Source organism: Rhinolophus sinicus, linkage group LG14 (genome assembly GCF_036562045.2).
Source record: "Rhinolophus sinicus isolate RSC01 linkage group LG14, ASM3656204v1, whole genome shotgun sequence".
Taxonomy (NCBI): Eukaryota; Metazoa; Chordata; class Mammalia; order Chiroptera; family Rhinolophidae; genus Rhinolophus; species Rhinolophus sinicus.
This window is the reverse complement of record NC_133763.1, coordinates 50,816,165-50,835,244: the sequence shown is the minus strand read 5'-3', so window position 1 is coordinate 50,835,244 and position 19,080 is coordinate 50,816,165. Positions and strand designations below refer to the sequence as shown.

The 19,080-nt window shown below is 39.5% G+C and overlaps 1 protein-coding gene across 4 annotated transcripts in view; it reads right to left on the bottom strand.

Annotated features, from left to right (window-relative positions):
* RPRD2 (regulation of nuclear pre-mRNA domain containing 2) overlaps positions 1–19,080 on the bottom strand; it is a 66,028-nt gene that overhangs the window by 23,621 nt on the left and 23,327 nt on the right. For 2 of the 4 annotated variants that reach the window (XM_019739934.2, XM_074318765.1), the window contains exons 2-4: positions 13,004–13,133; positions 1,463–1,563; positions 534–611 (exon numbers count right to left, since the gene is read on the bottom strand). In XM_019739934.2, coding sequence (XP_019595493.1) covers positions 534–611; positions 1,463–1,563; positions 13,004–13,133 — 309 coding nt within the window. The remainder of the gene's footprint in view (positions 1–533; positions 612–1,462; positions 1,564–13,003; positions 13,134–19,080) is intronic. The other 2 variants (XM_019739935.2, XM_019739936.2) reach the window with 1 other exon arrangement.

Below are 19,080 nucleotides of genomic sequence, written 5' to 3'. Positions count from 1 at the left end.
TTCCACTCCCTTGGTCCCATGCTGGGTAAGCATGACAGACATAGCAGGAGCTCCTGTTAGAGAACGAGCTTCTGGCCAGGATTTGAGGCCCATGTCTAATCTGGCAGAGTGTGTCCCCCAATCTGAAGGATGTCATGGCTCCCACAGAAATGCTTCTGAATGCCTAGGCTCCTCTTGAGCTCTGCTGTTTAATGCCAGCTGCCTCTAATTCGGACATCTTTCAACCCGAGAGGCAGCCTGGCCACTACCAAGTATCATGTTCTTCTTTCAATCCCCCAACTACTCTTGAATCTTCACTCATTTAAACCCTTTTCCTGCATGTCCTTTGCTTAAAGGTAGTTTTGTTTTGTCTGTTTGTTTTTAAAGAAGTGACTCCATGATGGCTTGTTTAGTGTAAGTCACTGGGGGCCTCCCAGGCCTGGAAAACACAGGCTTGCCCATGGTTTATGGACGTACGATGTCAAATGGTCTACATTTTCTTCTGCTCCCAAAAGAGGAGTTAATTTTATATTAGTTGAGATTTTGTTCCTTACTTTGTGATTTCTTCCACTGCTTATTCGGTTGTTTGTTCAGATTTTCTTTCAGCTGCTTCTGAGTTTTGAAAGTGGTACCTGGAAAACATTTCAGTTTTTGCAATCTGGCATTATGGGAAGCTGTCTGTCTGTCCACTTCAGTGCCAAAATTGTAGCATGAAAAAAGGCAATCCGAGACTGTGTGCCGCTTCTTTCTTCCCTTTACTGCCACTTTTATTAAAAAACTAAAAATACCTACCAGATCTCTAAGAAGCCGTCAAATAAACATGATTTCTATAGTAAATGAAATTACAGATTTTGAGAAGTATAGGGCAGGAAGCTTAAAAATACCAGTTAACACATTCAATGAAGAATTTAACAGCTTCTTAGAAGATGCTATTTTCAAAACAAATTTCTAACCAAATAATGGTCATGATATCAGATATTACCAGCTTCTATTCAATGACTTAATTCCATGCATCTAATACACAGGAACTAAATAACTTTTTAAAAAACAGGTACCCAACTTACCGCAAATCTAAACCAAAATAGAGACTGAAGAATATCAATATATGTTTAATATTAAATACTTAGTGAAAACTGAAACCCTTTCCAAAAATTCTCCAACAGTAAGAGAACAGGGTAGTAATTATTAAACACACAAAAAATGAACAGTTTAAACACTCAAAAGGAGGAAAATAACCAGATGGCCATCATCACTTAATATGCTTGACTTTCTTTAGTCAAAAACAAAATCCAACCCTCCCCAAATCAATTCTATTTCAATTTTAATTCACATTTTTAGAAGTATTTAATTTTAAACAAATAAGACCAGATCCAAAATTTTATTTTCCATTATTACGCAATAGGACCAGCTCTATAAAAATACATATAATTTTAAAGACTGAACAATGACTCCAATTTTCTTTTAGGAGAGAAAAGACACTTACTCAAAGCTTCTCTTAATGCCGTAATCATTTCTTCTGGGTATACATTTCTATCTTCCCAGATTTTAAAGATCCGTTCTATAGACTTAGAGACAGATGGATCCCTGAGGAGAAAGAAAAAGTGAGATACATATATAAAAATGTTCACTTATATCTCAAACTAGAAATCTGAAAATAAAGTTGTCAACCAATTATTTTCCAAATGTCTTTTGATGTTTACTTAAAACAATGCTTTTCTACAGTGTCTAAGACTAAAACCTTAAGTACTCTTACTCAATACTTTTTATCAATAGCATAGATGAGGACGACACACTAAACTTTTTGATGGATGAAAAGTTGAGAGGGCTACTCAGTGCACTCACTGACACAACTGGTATCCCAAAAGATAGACTGAATCTAGTAAGGTGAAATCTAACAATGAAGAACCTGGTCCAAAAAAACCAATTGCACTAGTACAGAGTAAGGCAAGGCTTAACAATGTGAATAGTTCGTTTTTTCTTAAAGGTTAGGTTGAAAATATGAATCAATCACATACTATAACATGTTTTCCAAAAAGCTATCACTTAATATTATAACAATACATATCTAGAAGGGTGGAGGTAAGGAGCATCACTTTATCCTGCTTCACAGGTGGGCTTCTGTGTCAGGTTGGCCATCTTACTTTAGCAGGAAAATTGTTAAAATAAAAATGCTTGACAAAAAAACCATCAGAAGCAAAAATTAAAATCCTATCTTACAGGAACTGTAGAAGAAACATAAAAACAATGCAGGGAGGTTACTAGCATCCATTTTACTGCAGAAAAAGATGTGGGGCGTTTACATATTTTTATTACCACGAATAATAGTGCTACAAAAATTCTCTTCCATAGACTTTCTGCACACATGCAAGTTTCCCAGAGGATGACTAGGGAGGGGTAGAAGTGCACGGTCACAGGGTGTTCATAAATAAACTTTTGTAAAAGGAGGTTGTTTTATACCAGTCAACCCTCAAACCAACAGTGTATGAAAGTTCCCATCATGCCTCAATCTTGCTACTGTTGGTATTGGTGGACTTCACAATTTTATACCCTACGTGGTAGGTGTGTGCCAGTTATTAATTTATTGCCTCTCCGCTCTAAATGCCCCTTCTTAGTGACACTGGAGCCAGACTGCACTCTACTTCCCCTTGGCTCACTGTGAGAGTGCCAACAGAGGGCCCTGGAGTGACAATGAGAGGCTGGAAGAGGCAGTAGGGATTCTTTTGGACCAGAGAGCTTCAGGCTGCATTCAGGCATCCTGGCAGCATGTCTTTAGCACAGAGGGAGTGGGGGAGGGTTGCTTTAGCAGTTAAGTGGTGAGTGCGCTCCACCTTGTTTCTTGGCCATTATAGTGGCAGGTGGCATATTCTTGTCTCAATCCACTTTTTCCTCAGTTCTGAATCTCAGCTGGGAGGAGAGGGGGGCTCCTTTCTCACTTTTCCCTTGGGTCCAGAAGAGGAAGTGAGTACCTGCTTTCTGCAAATACTATATCATCTGTCACACCTTAGAGTTCTTTTATTCTTTCTAGTAGGTAGTTACCTTTTCTCTACTTAACAATTCTTCCTTTTTTTTTTTTTTTTTTTTTAAGATTTTATTGGGGGAAGGGGAACAGGACTTTATTGGGGAACAATGGTCAAATTGTTGTCCTTTCAGTCTTAGTTGTGGAGGGTTCTGTTCAGCTTCAGGTTGTTGTTCTTTCAGTCTTAGTTGTGGAGGGCGCAGCTCAGCTCCAGGTCCAGTTGCCGTTGCTAGTTGCAGGGGGCACAGCCCACCATCCCTTGAGGGAGTCGAACCGGCAACCTTGTGGTTGAGAGGACAGGCTCCAACCAACTGAGCCATCCGGGAGCTCAGCGGCAGCTCAGCTCAAGGTGCCGTGTTCAATTTTAGTTGCAGGGGGCGCTGCCCACCATCCCTTGCGGGAGTCGAGGAATTGAACTGGCAACCTTGTGGTTGAGAGCCTGCGCTCCAACCAACAACTGAGCCATCCGGGAGGCAGCTCAGCTCAAGGTGCCGTGTTCAATCTTAGTTGCAGGGGGCAGAGCCCACCATCCCTTGCGGGACTCGAGGAATTGAACTGGCAACCTTGTGGTTGAGAGCCCACTGGCCCATGTGGGGATCGAACCGGCAGCCTTCGGAGTTAGGAGCACGGAGCTCTAACCGCTTGAGCCACCGGGCCGGCCCCCCTTTTTTTTTTTTAAATAAATTTTATTGGGGAATATTGGGGGATGGTGTGTTTCTCCAGGGCCCATCAGCTCCAAGTCGTTCTTCTTCAATCTAGTTGTGGAGGGCGCAGCTCCCTGGCTCATGTGGGAACCGAACCGGCAACCCTGTCGTTCAGAGCTCTAACCAACTGAGCTAACTGGCCACCCCTACTTAACAATTCTTTAAGTTACATTTTCCTCGTTTAAATTACTGGTGTGGGGTTTCTCTCTCCTGACTGAACTTATATGTAATGCTATATCTCGGCAATTCTAAGGTTGTATGACACATGATATCACAACAGACTGAACGCAGAAGCATCAAAGAGAATTTAGCTGTCTGCTATTAAGCCATGTATTAGAGATCTTTAAGAACTCAAACCACCACCACTCTCCTCACTAAACTTTAAAAAAAAATTTTGTAAAAAAAAAAAAAAATTTTGTTATTCACATTTATTGTTTTAAAAGTGATATTAATGGGGCCGGCCCGGTGGCTCAAGACGTTAGAGCTCCATGCTCCTAATTCTGAAGGTTGCCGGTTCGATTCCCACATGGGCCAGTGGGCTCTCAACCACAAGGTTGCCAGTTCAATTCCTCGAGTCCCGCAAGGGATGGTGGGCAGCACCCCCTGCAACTAAGATTGAACGTGGCACCTTGAGCTGAGCTGCTGCTGAGCTCCTGGATGGCCGGTTCGACTCCCGCAAGGGATGGTGGGCAGTGCCCCCTGCAACTAGAAAACGGCAACTGGACCTGGAGCTGAGCTGCGCCCTCCACAACTAAGACTGAAAGGACAAGTTGACTTGGGAAAAAGTCCTGGAAGTACATACTGTTCCCCAATAAAGTCCTGTACCCCTTCCCCAATAAAAAAAAAAAAATCTTAAAAAAAATAAAATAAAAGTGGTATTAATAAATATTTAAGCAATTTAATTTCTAATGTAAGTGCCAGGTAAACTTCCCTTTTTTTGTCTTTTTCTTATTTCGTCATTCTTTATAATCCCACTGTTGACTGCACTGCAAATATTTCCTCCCACTGTGTGGCTTGTTTTTTCATTCTTTATGGTGTCGTTTGATAAATGGAAGTTCTTCATTTTAATGCAGCTGAACTTATCAATCTTATGAGGTGAGGTCATGAGATATTCTCCTACATTGTCTTCAAAAAGATTTATAGTTCTTTCATGTTTGGGTAATTAATTCCAAAATAAGTGGAATTAATTTTTCTGTATGGTGCGAATGGGATCTAATTTCTTTTTTTCTATATAAACAGCCAACTGTGCCAGCAATATTTATGAAAAAGCTTTTTTCACTATGTGTAGTTTTATACACAAATCAAATATTCATATACATTGGTCGGTTTTTAGACTTTGTATTATATTCCACTAGTTTTTTTGGCTATCTCTGGGCCAATACCAAACTGCTTTATTTATCATAGCTTTATGGTTATGTCTTGAAATCTGGTAAAGCCAGTCTTCCCACCTTGTCATTCTTCCAGAGTTTCTCGGCTTTCTCTCTCTCTTTCTCTCTCTCTCTCTCTTTGTGGAGTGGTGGTGGTGGGAATTCTCTATAGCTCTGTATAAAATTCAAAGTCAATTTGTAAAATTGGGGGGAAAACCCCTCCTAAGATTTTAATAAAGACTGCATTGGATTCATAAAATCAATTTGGGAAGAACTGACATTGTTAAATATTCAGTCTTCCCGATCCACAAATATTTATTTAGGTTTTCTACAATGTTTCTCAATTATGTTTTATAATTTTTCCTATAGAGATCTTTAGCATATCTTTTAAGATTTCTAGTTGATCCTCAGTAATCGCACATTCTATATTTGCAAATGCAATTGCTAAATTCACTTGCTAAAATTTATTTGTAACCCCAACAGAAATACTTTTGCTTTTGCAGTCATTCTTGGACGTGTAGCGAAAATTTTGAGTTGGCTGATGTGTATGTTCCAGATGAGGCTCAAACAAGGTAATCCCTGTCATCTTGTTTTAGCTATTAAACGGGAAACAAATGTCTTTTTCATAGTTTATTTAGTGCCCAATTTCCTTGCATTTTTGTGCTTTTGTTGATGATTTTGCTGTTTAAAATGGCCTCCAAGCTTAGTGGTAAAGTTCTGTGTAGTGTTATTAAGCACATGTATTAAACTTTGTTTAGGCATTATAGTGTTGTTAACTGTGAGGTCAGTGTTAATGAATCAACAATACATTAATATATATGAAATAAGGTATTTTTATATGCAAACACACATAAAGGAAGGTTATGTAGTGATCCACTGATGAAAATGTAACCAAGGCCTTGTTCGCACCTGTATTTCCCCCAGGAACAATGATTCAGTGTTTGTTAACTGAGTTCATGACAGCTTTGTGGAACATAATTACCGTGAGTAACAAGAATCAATTGTGTTTCTTTTCTTTTTTTCCCAGTATAAAGAATTAAAATGTTTTTCATTTTCTTACTTTGTTTCTGGCATATATATAGTTAAAATAATTTTACTACAGTAAGTCCAGCAATCTTGCTAAACTCTCTCAATTAATGGTAATGATTTATCTGTAGATTTTTTTCATTTTCCATGCGTACAATCATATCATCTGCAATTAATGACAATTTTGTTTTTTTTCTCTTTTCAATTCTTTCATTTATACCTTCTCTCTCTTGCGTGCACGTTCTTTTTTTTTCTTCCTTTACTGCTCTAGGTAGGAACTCCATTACAAAGTTAAAGAGAAATGTTGCTATTGGGCACCATCCTAGTTTTGTTCCTCTTAGGTAACATGTTTGCTATAGATTTTTATTTTGGGGAGATGTGTTTCTTAGACGAAAAGTTCTTTGCTATTTCTGGTTTGTTTTCTAATAAATGAATTTTTCATTCACTTTTTCTGCACCTTTTGAGATCATCATTCAAGTTTTCTGTTCTCATTTGTGAGCACAGTGAATTATATGAATTTAAATTTTCCAATATTAAACCATGCTTCCATTCCTGGGACAAACCCCACACGGTTATGATGTATTATACTCTTTATGTTCTGCTTGTCTCAGGTTGTTTCTTACATGTGTGTTCATGAATAAGACCGGTCTATAATTTTCTCATACACTCTTGGGCCAGTTTTGGTGTCAAGGTCATGCTAAGTCTCATTTAGATAAGGTGAGAAGCATTGTCTCTCTTCTTTTTTCTCTGACCAAGTGTGTACAGATTGGAATGATTTCTTCCTTCCATATTTGATGAACTTGCTGGTGAAGGATCTAGGTCAGGGATGTTCTTTTTCTTTTTTTCCTCATGGAAGTTTTTAATGGCTCTCAAAATTCTGTGACAGATTTTTGGTTGTTTCCATTAAAAAGTACTAATTTTGAAAACTAATAAAACTGCCACACAAAAAATCAGATGGTCCATAAAACATCCTCCTTTCCTTCTGGTTTTTTGATGCACTGTTGTCCTTTTAGCTTTAATTATCATGTATTTTATATGGTTTTAATTTAATAGACTTTATGTTTTACAGGCACTGACCGTTCTTTTACTATTAACCTTAAATGGCCAATTGAGACAAATAGTTCTGAGATAGCTTTTCCAACCACTGATTAAGTGTGGGGTGGCAGGTATTCACTTAGCCTTCTGAGCTTCCTGGGCAGACGTGGTGACTTTGCCAGCTCCAGCAGCCTTTTTGTCCACTGCTTTGATGACACCCACGGAAACGGTCTGTCCCATATTCACGAGAGGACAACAACAAAAAAGTCTCAGAGGAGAACAGTCAAAGAAGCTCTCCACATATATCGGCTTGCCAGAAACAAAATTAGTAACTTCAAGCGTTTGGGACCATCTTCCTGCTTCTTACCAGAATGGTGGTCAATCTTCTCCTTTAGCTCAGTGAACTTACAGGAAACGTGAGCTGAGTGGCTACCCAGCACAGGTACATAGCCAGCACTGATTTGGTCTGGATGGTTCAGGATAATCACCTGAGCCACGATAAATGTTTTCAACACATCCTTGACACGGAACCCCCCAGTGTCCCCAGGAAGAAGTCCACTCCGAGCTTTACAGTGCATTTCCACAGACGGGACTTGAGCTGTAACTCTGATCAGAATACAGGCGACCATGTTGGATTTGAGAACACCTGCCTACTCAGCCCACAGGGACACCACCAATTTTGTCGGCATCCTGGAGTGGCAGACAAGAGGGCTTGGCAGTTGGACAAGCTGGTGACAGAATGCAACCCACAGCTCCAAGCAGCGTGGTTCCACTGGCATTGCCGTCTTCACGGGTGACTTTCTATCCCTTGAATCAAGGCATGTTAGTACTTGGCTCTAATATGTTGTCACCATTCCAACCAGAAATTGGCACCAATGCTACTAGGTCAGGGTTGTCGCCAATTTTCTCAACGTAGGTGCTGACTTCCTTACCGATTTCCTTGAATCCCTTCTGGCTGAAGGATGGCTCCATCGAATCCATTTTATTAACACCAACCAGTAGTTGTTTCACAGCCACTGTATAAGCCAGAAGGGGATGCCCATGGGTCTGCCCAGGCTTGGAGAGAACCTGATTCGAACTCACCAACACCACCGGCAACAATCAGGACAGCGCAGTTGGCACGAAATGCGCAAGCTGGATTATGATTCACATTTTACAGGTGAAAAAACTGAAGCCCAGAAAAATAACTAGTCTAACAAGTGGTAGATCCAGGATTTGAACCTAGGCAACCTGATTCCAAAGACTGCATTCTTAACTTCTAAGCTCTACTGCTTCCCAAGAAAGAAGAGAGATTCCAGGAAGAAAAATTCCCAAGCACTTACATTAAAACGTATGAGTATTTGGCTAGAGCAATGGTTCATTATTTGGACATGGGAGAGCTGGTGACGGGATGGAAGGAAGGTTGATTTGATGGCAGAGGGCTGTAAGGACCTTTCCAAGGAGCCTGGATGATGGTACTTGCACAGTGAAAAAAAAAGCTCCGTGAAGGCTACCGAGTGACATGACCTCATTCTTTCTTATTTTTTTAAATGTTCAATTACCTATCTTAAAGTAGTTTTATATCATTTATTTTCAGTATCCTCACCTGTAAAATGAAGATAATAATCTTTGCCCTAATTATATCATATCATTAGTCTGAGAATCAAAGAAAATAACAAAGGTGGAAAGGAATTTGTTAAATCATAAAGCGATATAAAAAGGTACGTTAAAGAATGATCAGAGCAGTGATTTGGCGACATTAGTTGGTTAATAGTAGAAGTAACCATCCTCATCCTCATCCTCATAGCAGCAGCTAACATTTATTATTATATGCCAGTTACTATTCTAAGCTCTTTGTATGTATTATTAACTCATCTAGTTCCCAAACTCTGTAAGGTAGGGCCTATTATTGGCTCCAGTATACAGATAAGAAAAGTGAGGCTAATTTAAATTGCCTAAAGTTACAGAGCTGGGAGGTGGCGGAAGAGGATTCAAACCCATGTACCTTGGTTCCAGGGCCTATGCTCTTAAACCATTAGATCTCTGGACACCAAAATGTATGTAGCCTTAAGTGAATGAAAAGATCAGAAACTGAGAAACTAGTTAGAAGACTGTTCTAATAATACAAATGTATCAAACAGAGATAATACAAATAGAGATTAGAAGGCAGAGAGAAAAAGAGGAAGAAACAAGAATCAGCCCCTAGTAAGAGACTAGAAATGAAGGGATAAGAATTTAAAATGACTAAGGGGCCACTATAAGATAAAAATCTTTAAGTTAGGTTTAGGACTATGTGGTAGAACAGAAATAATAGAGGACTAAGAGTCAAAAAAAACCTCAGTTCCAGTCTCAGCTCTTTTACTAAGTTGTCATTTTACTCGGGGCAATTTCTTAACTGTTCAGGGCTTCAGTGTTCTCATTTTGTAAAACGGAATAATAAAATCCAGTCTGCTCACCTACAAAGTTGGTTACTGGGAGTTTCAAACAACATTGTATAACAATTTCAACTTATAACATTTTCACATAAATTATAGGAGTGGGGCTTTACACAAATATAAGGCGCACTGCTGTTTTAGACAACAGAGATATAGATATAGCAGTTATTGCTACGCGAGTAACAGTTAAAACCATGAGTAGATAAGTCTCTGAGAGAAAGTGTGTAAAGACAGTGAAAGGCAGGTCTGACAGTTTAGTAAAAAAGTAAGAAAACTGCCAAAATTCAAACTCCAAATAGTTTCAAGACTTTCTTCACTAACCAACAACTAGCTGTGAGGACACCCAAAACCCTTCTTATGTTGGCTTTATTTCAGAGTACCAAGCTCATTGTTTCCGCAAAATCTGTCGTGACATCTTTTCCCAACAAAGGTCATACACACAATTCTCTCCATACCATCAGAGTCAAAACACACACACACACACACACACACACAGCTCTGATGATAACAAGCATAAATTCACTTTTCAGTTCAATTAAAGGTGAGAATTTTAAAGCAAAAATGACTGCCTTTTATGGAAGCCTGGGATAGCAACAGGCCTTAGGAAAGTTCCACCAACATCAAAGATATCTACTATCACACAATCCTGACATAATACAAGCAAACCTTCATTTATTATAGGGATTTTTCTACAACTGTGTGTGTGTGTGTGTGTGTGTGTAACACTTATAGAAATGGAAGAATAGTCCATAGTTTTCCAGGTGGTAACTCGACTCAGACATTCACAGACACTCTCCTTGTACTTCAAATTGGAGTTTCAACTATACTGTTCTCACAATGATGGACACATGCAGATGAACTGGCATTTTTGTCCCTCAGCTAGGATGTCTAGGACATAAATGACAAATAAATCTCATCAGGATGGTTTAGCTTCATTTATGACCCTCCCTTTCACATATATTTTCATGACAATAGTAACCAGCATATCTAAAACAAAATCTCCAGGTTCTCAGCCTATGGAATTTCAAACCAGTGAGGGAAGGATACGCTGCAATTTAATAAAAAGGAACTGGAATAATTAGACAATTATTTGGAAAGCAAAAAAAGTTCCCCAACTCATCTGGAAGATGGCTCATCTCTCTTAAGATGAGTGAGTCCACCCCATAGCAACTTTCAATCAAGTGAAGTCAAGTAACTCCTTAAAGGGATTACAGGAATAAACGCTTTCATGCAGAGGTCTCTAATAGGTTGCCCATGGCTCAAATGTAGTTATCAGGTGCGTTTAGTTTGGCTAACAATACACATTTTTAAAATGTGACTTAGCTTCACACATTTAAAAGTTGGAGACTGCATATAAAAATCCAGATTTTGACCTTTTAAAATGAGGAAAGTCTTTGGAACGTCTGGCAGCAAGTGTTAGCACTGGATCCATATTTCTTTATGAGGAACTGCTGCCCCTTTAGATGTATTTTTCCTCTCATTCAACCCACTTCCCTCATCTGTCTTACCTGCCTGGGACTTACATTTTTAAACTGGGTACTGCTACCACGTACAGAAAAGCTACTTTTCTATGTTGAACTTGAATCTGGCTAATTAACGGAACTCGCTTATGAATTGATTCTATGTAGGCCAGGGGTGGCAAACTACCAACCTTGGGCCATTATCTGGCCTGCGTCCTGTTTCTGTAAAGACAGTTTTATTGGAGCACAGCCACACCAACTCGTTTATGTGTTGTCTATGGCTGCTTTCATGCTAGAATGGCAGAGTGGTGGTGACAGAGATCCTATGGCCTGCAAAGCCGAAAATACTATCTGGACCTTCACAGAAAAAGGCTGCCTACCTCTGATGTAGGCTATCATATTGTCCTCAAACAATGCAATTCTGTCTCTTCTAAATGCATCCTTTATTTAGAAATGAATGGCATCTCCAACACAATGGTGAATAATAATGAGGACAGAAGGCAGCCGTCTCAGAATGTTTTAATTCACTTTTTTTTTTTTTATGTACTAGAGGTTTCTGAAGATACCCTTCATTAAGAACCTTTTCAAAGCTTAAAATTTTAATTAAAGGACTGTTCTTTATTCTGAGATTAGTCCTTCCCACCTTTTCCTGTGAAATAGTAATAGTAATACAAAGTAATTATTTTTGAAGTATCTTTAGACGGTAAAATAGAAGCTGACAACCCTATATTAATCGGTGAACTAGGTCATGAAATCTAAATCTAGGAAATACTAGTTTAAGTTTTAAAAAGACTACAGTGATATATACAGCAGAAACTCTAAGTGGAGATCATCCAGCATTCTGCTTTTCTTTTTCAAAATTACTGGGTTTCTTTATGTAGAGAGGCAGCATGGATTAGTGGTTAAGTGGCAAACAGCATGGGCTTTGGGGTCTCCACGGAGTGGGTGGGAATTCTGCAAGCCCCACCCTCCATGGCCCGGCACCGCCACCCAGGGAGCTCTGAGAACTTAGGCAACCGACTTAATCTAAGCCACTGTTTCCTCCTCCTTAAAATGGGGTAATAGTAGTAACCACTTTCTAAGCTGTTCTAGGATTAAATGACTTAAGGCACACATATACAATATTGTATAATATCTGGTCAATTTCAAGTGTCCAATAAATGTTAGGTGCTATTATTATTATTTTATGTACTTCTGACATGTGTATAAATCTTTATTACTTAGTACATTCAAGTAGGACCCTATTTTAATCTTTTGTAATACCTAAGTAGACATCTCAAGTTAACGATCCAAAGGAACAGGATCATTCAGTTCTGACAGGGTTAATGCTGACAAATGGATCAATAACATATAATATTCATATATTTATACGTTATACGTTATATATAATTTGAGGAAATATTTAGCTATTTTGATTGTTCCATATAACTGTTTATCCTCCAATTGTGTGTGTCTCTCTTGACCAAACAACTTACAAATATGAACGAAACACAAGAAAAACAATTAATACAGGACAAAAATAAGATCGGAAATAAGTATTCCAGTACTTCAGGAAATACTGGATACAATTTTGCTAAGAATGGAGTAAATCAATGTGGAGTTGGGAATACATATTTCCATTTCCCTTTAATTACACAGATTTCATGGAGGGGGCAAGATTTCAGACTCTGAAAGAAGTATGAAAATGTGTGAAAAAAACAAAACCACAAAAACAAAAGCAGCAGTCTGAAAGAAGTACAGCCAGAGAGTACCACCAGGAGATATATACGGTCAAATTAGGAGAGAGGAGGCAGACAGTAAATAAAAGACAAGCTTCCAAAAAGGGAACAAAGGAAAAATGTGTGTACTAGCTGGAAAGTTGCAATGAACAATTTCGGCAAAATATCCTTGGCTCTCCAAGCATGTGCAACTATTACAATTCTTACGAATAATGAGTCAAAAGGAAAACTAAAATTCCAAATTTTCTAAGCTTAGATCCCAAGAGCAGTAGGAATTTACTTACTTCACCAGAGCAGCTGCTTCAGGAAGTACATCAGCAAATGATTCACGGAATATGATTGCGTTTTTCCTTTTACAGTTCTGTATGACATCATTGGCAAGGTAAAAGAGATTCAAACGGTGGGGATAGGCAGCTAGACATGACAAAAGACAAGAAAAGCAAATGAGTCAATTTATACTTAGTTCAACTTATTCCAAATAGTGTTCTCAAACTGTGTAACTGCGATTGGATAGATGGATGGACAGATAAATGAACTCATGTGATTAATTTATTGAACCTAATGCTTAAAACCCTTGTCTGCTTCAGGTTAAGGTTTTGTTCAAGGTACTTGAGTAATTTCTACTTCACTTTGTAGATACTCGGCACTAAAAAAACTCATTAACTCTGGAGAAGCTAAAATAAAACAAAACTGTTCTCCCAAACATTTAGGAAGATAAAAAATTGAGTGGAAGCAGCTCGACTTGCTGCAAAAACACCAGGGCTAGTGGAAAGAGCAAGGGCTTTAGAATCCAATCGGAATGTGACCTTGGGCAAATTGCTTCACCTCCTCTTATCTCCATGATTACTGCAGACAGACTCCTTCCATCAGCCAGTCCAGATACCACTCAAACACACCCAAGTCCTCCCATCTACTGGAAGGAAGACAGGCCCCACTGCTAGTGCTGCTACTTTCACCGCTAGATGATGTTCTGGTAAGTCGGCAATTTGATCCCCTAAACTCACCTACGTCCACCTTTCTCAAAGGCCCATGACGAGGCCCAATCAATTCACCATCTGGAACCTTGAGCAACGCCACCCCAAGTTTCATTGTTATCCTGGACACTTTTCATATTCATATGGATGGTCCATCATGTTCTCTAGCCTCTCGATTTCTTGATCTCAAATTCAGTGACTTCCAAGAACCACTCCTTTGTACATTTCAAAATCCCCATTTCTGACCACAACCTCCCATTTCCATCGTATTTGTTCTTCAATTTCAACAAACTCTTAGTTCTTTATTTTCTCTACAGTCTCTTCCAATATTCAATTCTTTCTCAATCAATTCCAGAGTCTTTGATTCATTATTTAAACTTTCATTGTCTTTTCTTCCTCCCCCGAAATTTATCCTTTCTAGCATATGCGACAAAATCCTAAATCCGGATTCATCTAACAGAATGCCTTTACTTCACCTTTCTTTCTGCTCCTGGGTCCTGCTGAAGAAAAATCACACCAGGAGGACTGAAACCACATAAATTCAGGCTCCGTCAGTTGGACCCTCAATGCCCTCAGTCAGCATCTCTTCTCATTTGCTGTAAGAGCCATTTCAAACTTTGACCACTCTTGTCAAGCCCCGAGTTACCGCATTCCTTCTCACTCTCAGGTGAGAAGCTTCCATGCAATTTCACAGAGAAAGCAGAATTCATTAGATGGGAATTACTTCTCTCAAAAAAGTGTATCTATCCATCCATATTTAAACCCATCCAGATCAACGCATCTGCGTCAGTCAAGATCTTTCAGAGTTTTATGTACTCGCTGTCTCCACTGTGACTGCTCTTAATGCCCTAATTACAGAAGCTACCTTTTCATTCTGTAACTCAAATAAGCAATCTACTATACTAAGAGCTTTATATAAATTATGCTATCTCATTTATGTTGCTAATACTCCAAGGTTACAGCAATTACCAAGGTTAACAATAAATTCCAACTTATTAAAACCCAATGGAGATTTTTTAAAATGTTATTTCTTTGTGGCTTTGGGCAGACAGAATCATTTGTTAGTAATTCCTCCTTGGGTTTCTATCATAACCATTCTCCTGACTCCTCCCCCCAACCTCCCTGGCTCCTCCCCTATATACACAGGTGGGCAGGTACAGAGGCAGCTCTGCCTCCAGGCATGCTTTAAATGTCACTGCTCCCCGGGGTTCTCACCTGAGCGCTCTTCTCTATTCACCCACAGGACAGTGTTTCAAGATTTCAGGTTTTAAGTCAGATATGCAAACATTATCCTCTCATATCAAATCTGTCAATGATTTCCAACTTCTTACTGGAAAATGCCCAAATACCTTAGTCTCCATTATAACCTGGATCTTAACCTTCTCTTCCAGTCTCATCTCTTCTCCCCTTCAAAAACCAAAGTTCCATTTTTAATGAATTACAGTTCCTAGAAACCTCTCCCTCCCACTCTGAGAATTTTCCTTTTCTGTGATTACCCAACCTGAATAATCTTTAGTATTTTCTTCTCATCCATAGGAAAAAGTCCAAAATTTTCTATTTAACTCATGTCAGAGTCTGACCCCCTATCTCATTTCTACTTCTTCCCAAAACAAGTCACCTCAGACTATTTTACTGCCACTTTCCCCAATGCCAACCCCCCACTGTAGTCAGAGCACGGAAGTTCAGGAGCAATGAGAGAAGCTGGCTGAGGAGCCTGGGAAGATGCCCACAGGCGTGGGAGGTGAGAAGGCCCATCCTAACACTTTTCAAACCCTCTGGCACCTGCCTCTTGCTTCCCTGTTTGGCCTCACCGTTAGCCACTCTCTCCCCCGAAAGCTCCCCTCTGGAGAACTGCACTTTGTTCTAATCTCCAAGCGCCACCCTCTGCCTCGGTCTTGCCACCCATTTCAATGGGCCAGTTCCTTTTCTTTCTTCAAGTCTCAGCTTACACCTCACGTCTTCCCAGAAGCTTCCTGACTCCATGTGACTTTGCCTTTGGTGCACCCTGAACTCAACCTGTCATAACACTTAGCACGCTGCAGGGACCTCGTTAGTCTGCATCCTCGGTAGAGTTCTAGAAACTTACTGAAGGTGAGACACTGTCACGTCCTCGAGGACTAAGTCAGCATCTGCACCTGGATCAGAGCCGTGGTTCCATAGGTGTTCAATTAATATCAGTTCAATGTTTGAAGGAGAATTTAAATTTCCGTGGGTAGGCAGGAAAGGGAAGAGCAGTCCGGTGAGAAAAGTCATGAGCAAAGGTGCTGAATAGGACAGTGCAATAAGGGTTTGTTTTGGAGAAGGGGAAATTTAGGCCAGCATTTTTAATTTATTTGACAAATACTTATGAAACACTGTTCTAAAGGTGATGCAAATATCAACTGATTTGTTATCTCCACTTAAGAGACAGAGTGAAGTAAATTGTCTGAATCCACAGCTAATAAACGGTAAAGCTGGGATTTAACGACAGCTGGCTCCAGAATCTTCATTCTTAACCACTGTCTATTTCTATTTCTGCCTGACCAGAAAGGCTCGGGTGGAAGAACAGCGGGAGATTAGGCAAAGATGGTAATTTCTGGTGGGATTTAAATAATGAGCTAAAAAGTGTTAGCCTTTATTCTGTGGCTATCAAGAAGCTATGAAAAGCTTTTATACAGAAGGGTGTTTTAGAAAAAGCAGCAAATAATTTTATTGTTAGAAATAATACAAAGAGCTAATAGCACTGCACCGAAGAAACCAGACAAATCCAGATGGTGAGATATTCCACAAGACAACTGGCCCAGTCTCATCAACAAATCAGTGGCATAAAATGTACGAGACTCAAGGGACATAGCAATCTGATGTGATTAATTTGTGTATCAGATATAGGTTTGGACTAACCAGTTTTAAATTACTTAAAAACTACAAATTAAAAAAAAAAACAAAAACACGTCTTGCCTACCGATCTGAGTCACAATCACCTTTCGCGTGAATTACTGTAGTAGCCACCTAACTGGTCTCCCCACTTCTACCTTTGTCCCACTTCAGTCTAATCTCAACTCAGAAAGTGATCCTCTGAAAGCAGAAATGTGACCATATTGCTCCCCTGCTTAAATCCCTCCAATAATGGCTCTCCTCCTCACTCAGAGAAAAGATCCAAGTCCTTCCAATGGCCTGAAGGTCTGAACACCGGCCTGCTTTCTCTCTCCGCCCGCTTTCTCATTCCGCTCCCAGGTCCTGATCACCCTTCGCCCCATCCTGGCCACTGTGCACCACACCCGGCACGCTCCCTGCCTTCGGGTCCTTGGAGCTCTTCGCTCCCTCTGCCCATGTATTCTTATGCTTTGCTCTCCCATCACCTTTAAATCTCTGCCTAAATGTCACTTTCTCAGTGACTTGCTCTATTTCCCTGACCAGGAAAACTGCAACACCAGGCTGCAGCACTCCTATCTTCCTTCCTTGCTTTCTTTTCCCACATAACACGTAATCTCCCAATATGCTACATAATTGATTGTTTTGCCGGTCACCCCCCAAGCCATGAGAACATAAGCCTCGTGAGGGGAAGGATTTTTGTCAGTTTTGTTTACGGCTGAATTCTCAGCACTTAGGACCATGCCAAACACATAACAGGCTTTTGTAACTATTTCATGAATTAATAAATCAGAAAAAAAGAGAAGGAAAATACAAGGAAAAGAAAAGGAGTGAAGAACAACGCGTAGTTTCCATTTGGTTTGGTTAATAATCCCACAGGCAGCTGCCTTCTGCAAAACTACAGAATAGAAAGCGACTACTTCCCTGGAGGTACAGTTAGGTTTCTAGGGGCTGCTGTATGAATTCATCTAGATATAAAGTTAGTGTTCTCACAACAGTAATTCCTCAACAATCTAGAAACTAAGTACTAAACCCTCTTGAAAGCATTATGAAGAAGGGGAAAGAGACTGACAGTAGGAAAAGGAGGGTTACTGATTTAAGCTGAAGTATCTTCAAAATAAAATTGTTAAATTAACCTGATGGCAGAAGGGTTACATAATTTTAACTCGACATATTATTAATATTTTATGTCTGCCCTGCCTTGTTCCAAAAATGGGTTAAGGCAGCTGATATAACGTAGAAAGTGTTTTCAGCCCAAGTGGCCCTTCAATCACAGAGAACAAGCATGACGGTACAAGGGAAAGGGCGCAGCAGAAGAAGCGTCAGAACACCTGAGTTGTAACCCTTGGGAAGGATTAACTTCCACTAGCTTTAATCTGACTCCATTTGTAAAACGAGGATGGATGTTGAAAGGAAAAACAAAAAGAAAAGGCCACATGGACAAAAATGTTGTTTATAATTATAGAAAAACGACAAGTACCCTGAAGAATAACAATAGTAGCTAAGTAAAGGTACATCCATTATTATGCAGTTGATAAGTGTCTGTAAATAACATACAGATCGTTGCATTAGAATTAGTGAAAAACACAGGAAAGAAAAATGTACATATACCACATATAAAACCGCACAGTTATTTCCCAAAATTTCTACAATATGATTTTTTGTATTGAAAAAAGAACATATAAGATAACTGATTTGTATTAGATTATCTATAATATATCCTCTGGCTTTAATACCCTATAATTAAATAAATATTTATTTGTGAGAATATTTAGTACAAAAATGGCAGTGCCACACAAATCAAAAGAAAATTACACCTTTTTCCAAAGAATCCGTATCTTCTCTTTAAAAATATAAATCCTGACTTCCTTAAAATCACTTAGTTGTTCTGTTGAGGGTCAACAAGAATAATTATCTACTACATCAAGGTAATAGAACACTGAACTTTAGAGGAAATCTGAGTGCCACACTGCTCCACCAACCACTACATGAGGACGGAACATTCTTTCCCACACAGCATCTAATGTCCCACAGAGCATCTAACGTCACATAGAGCATCTGACATCCCACAGATCATCTAACGTCCAGCAGAGCATCTAACATCCCATACAGCATCTAACGTCCCACACAGCATCTAATGTCCCACAGAGCATCTAACATCCCACAGAGCATCTGATGTCCCACAGATCATCTAACATCCAGCAGAGCATCTAACGTCCCACACAGCATCTAACGTCCCACACAGCATCTAACGTCCCGCAGAGCAGCTAACGTCCCACATAGCATCTAACGTCCCACATACAGCATCTAACTGGACACTATGAGTGTGAAAGGGGAGTTGATCACATCAGGACGTGGTCACCTACGTGTAGTGCTAAGCTAAGACCTAGCCTAAGCTTCTGTAAAATTAATGCATTCAAATGGTTTCTAAGGCCCCTTTTAAAGCTAAACTACAATTTTATTTCTCTTTTATGAACTTAAAATACTGAACAGTGGTATACGTACAGATGTCAGAGGTGCTTACTTTGTTTACTGAA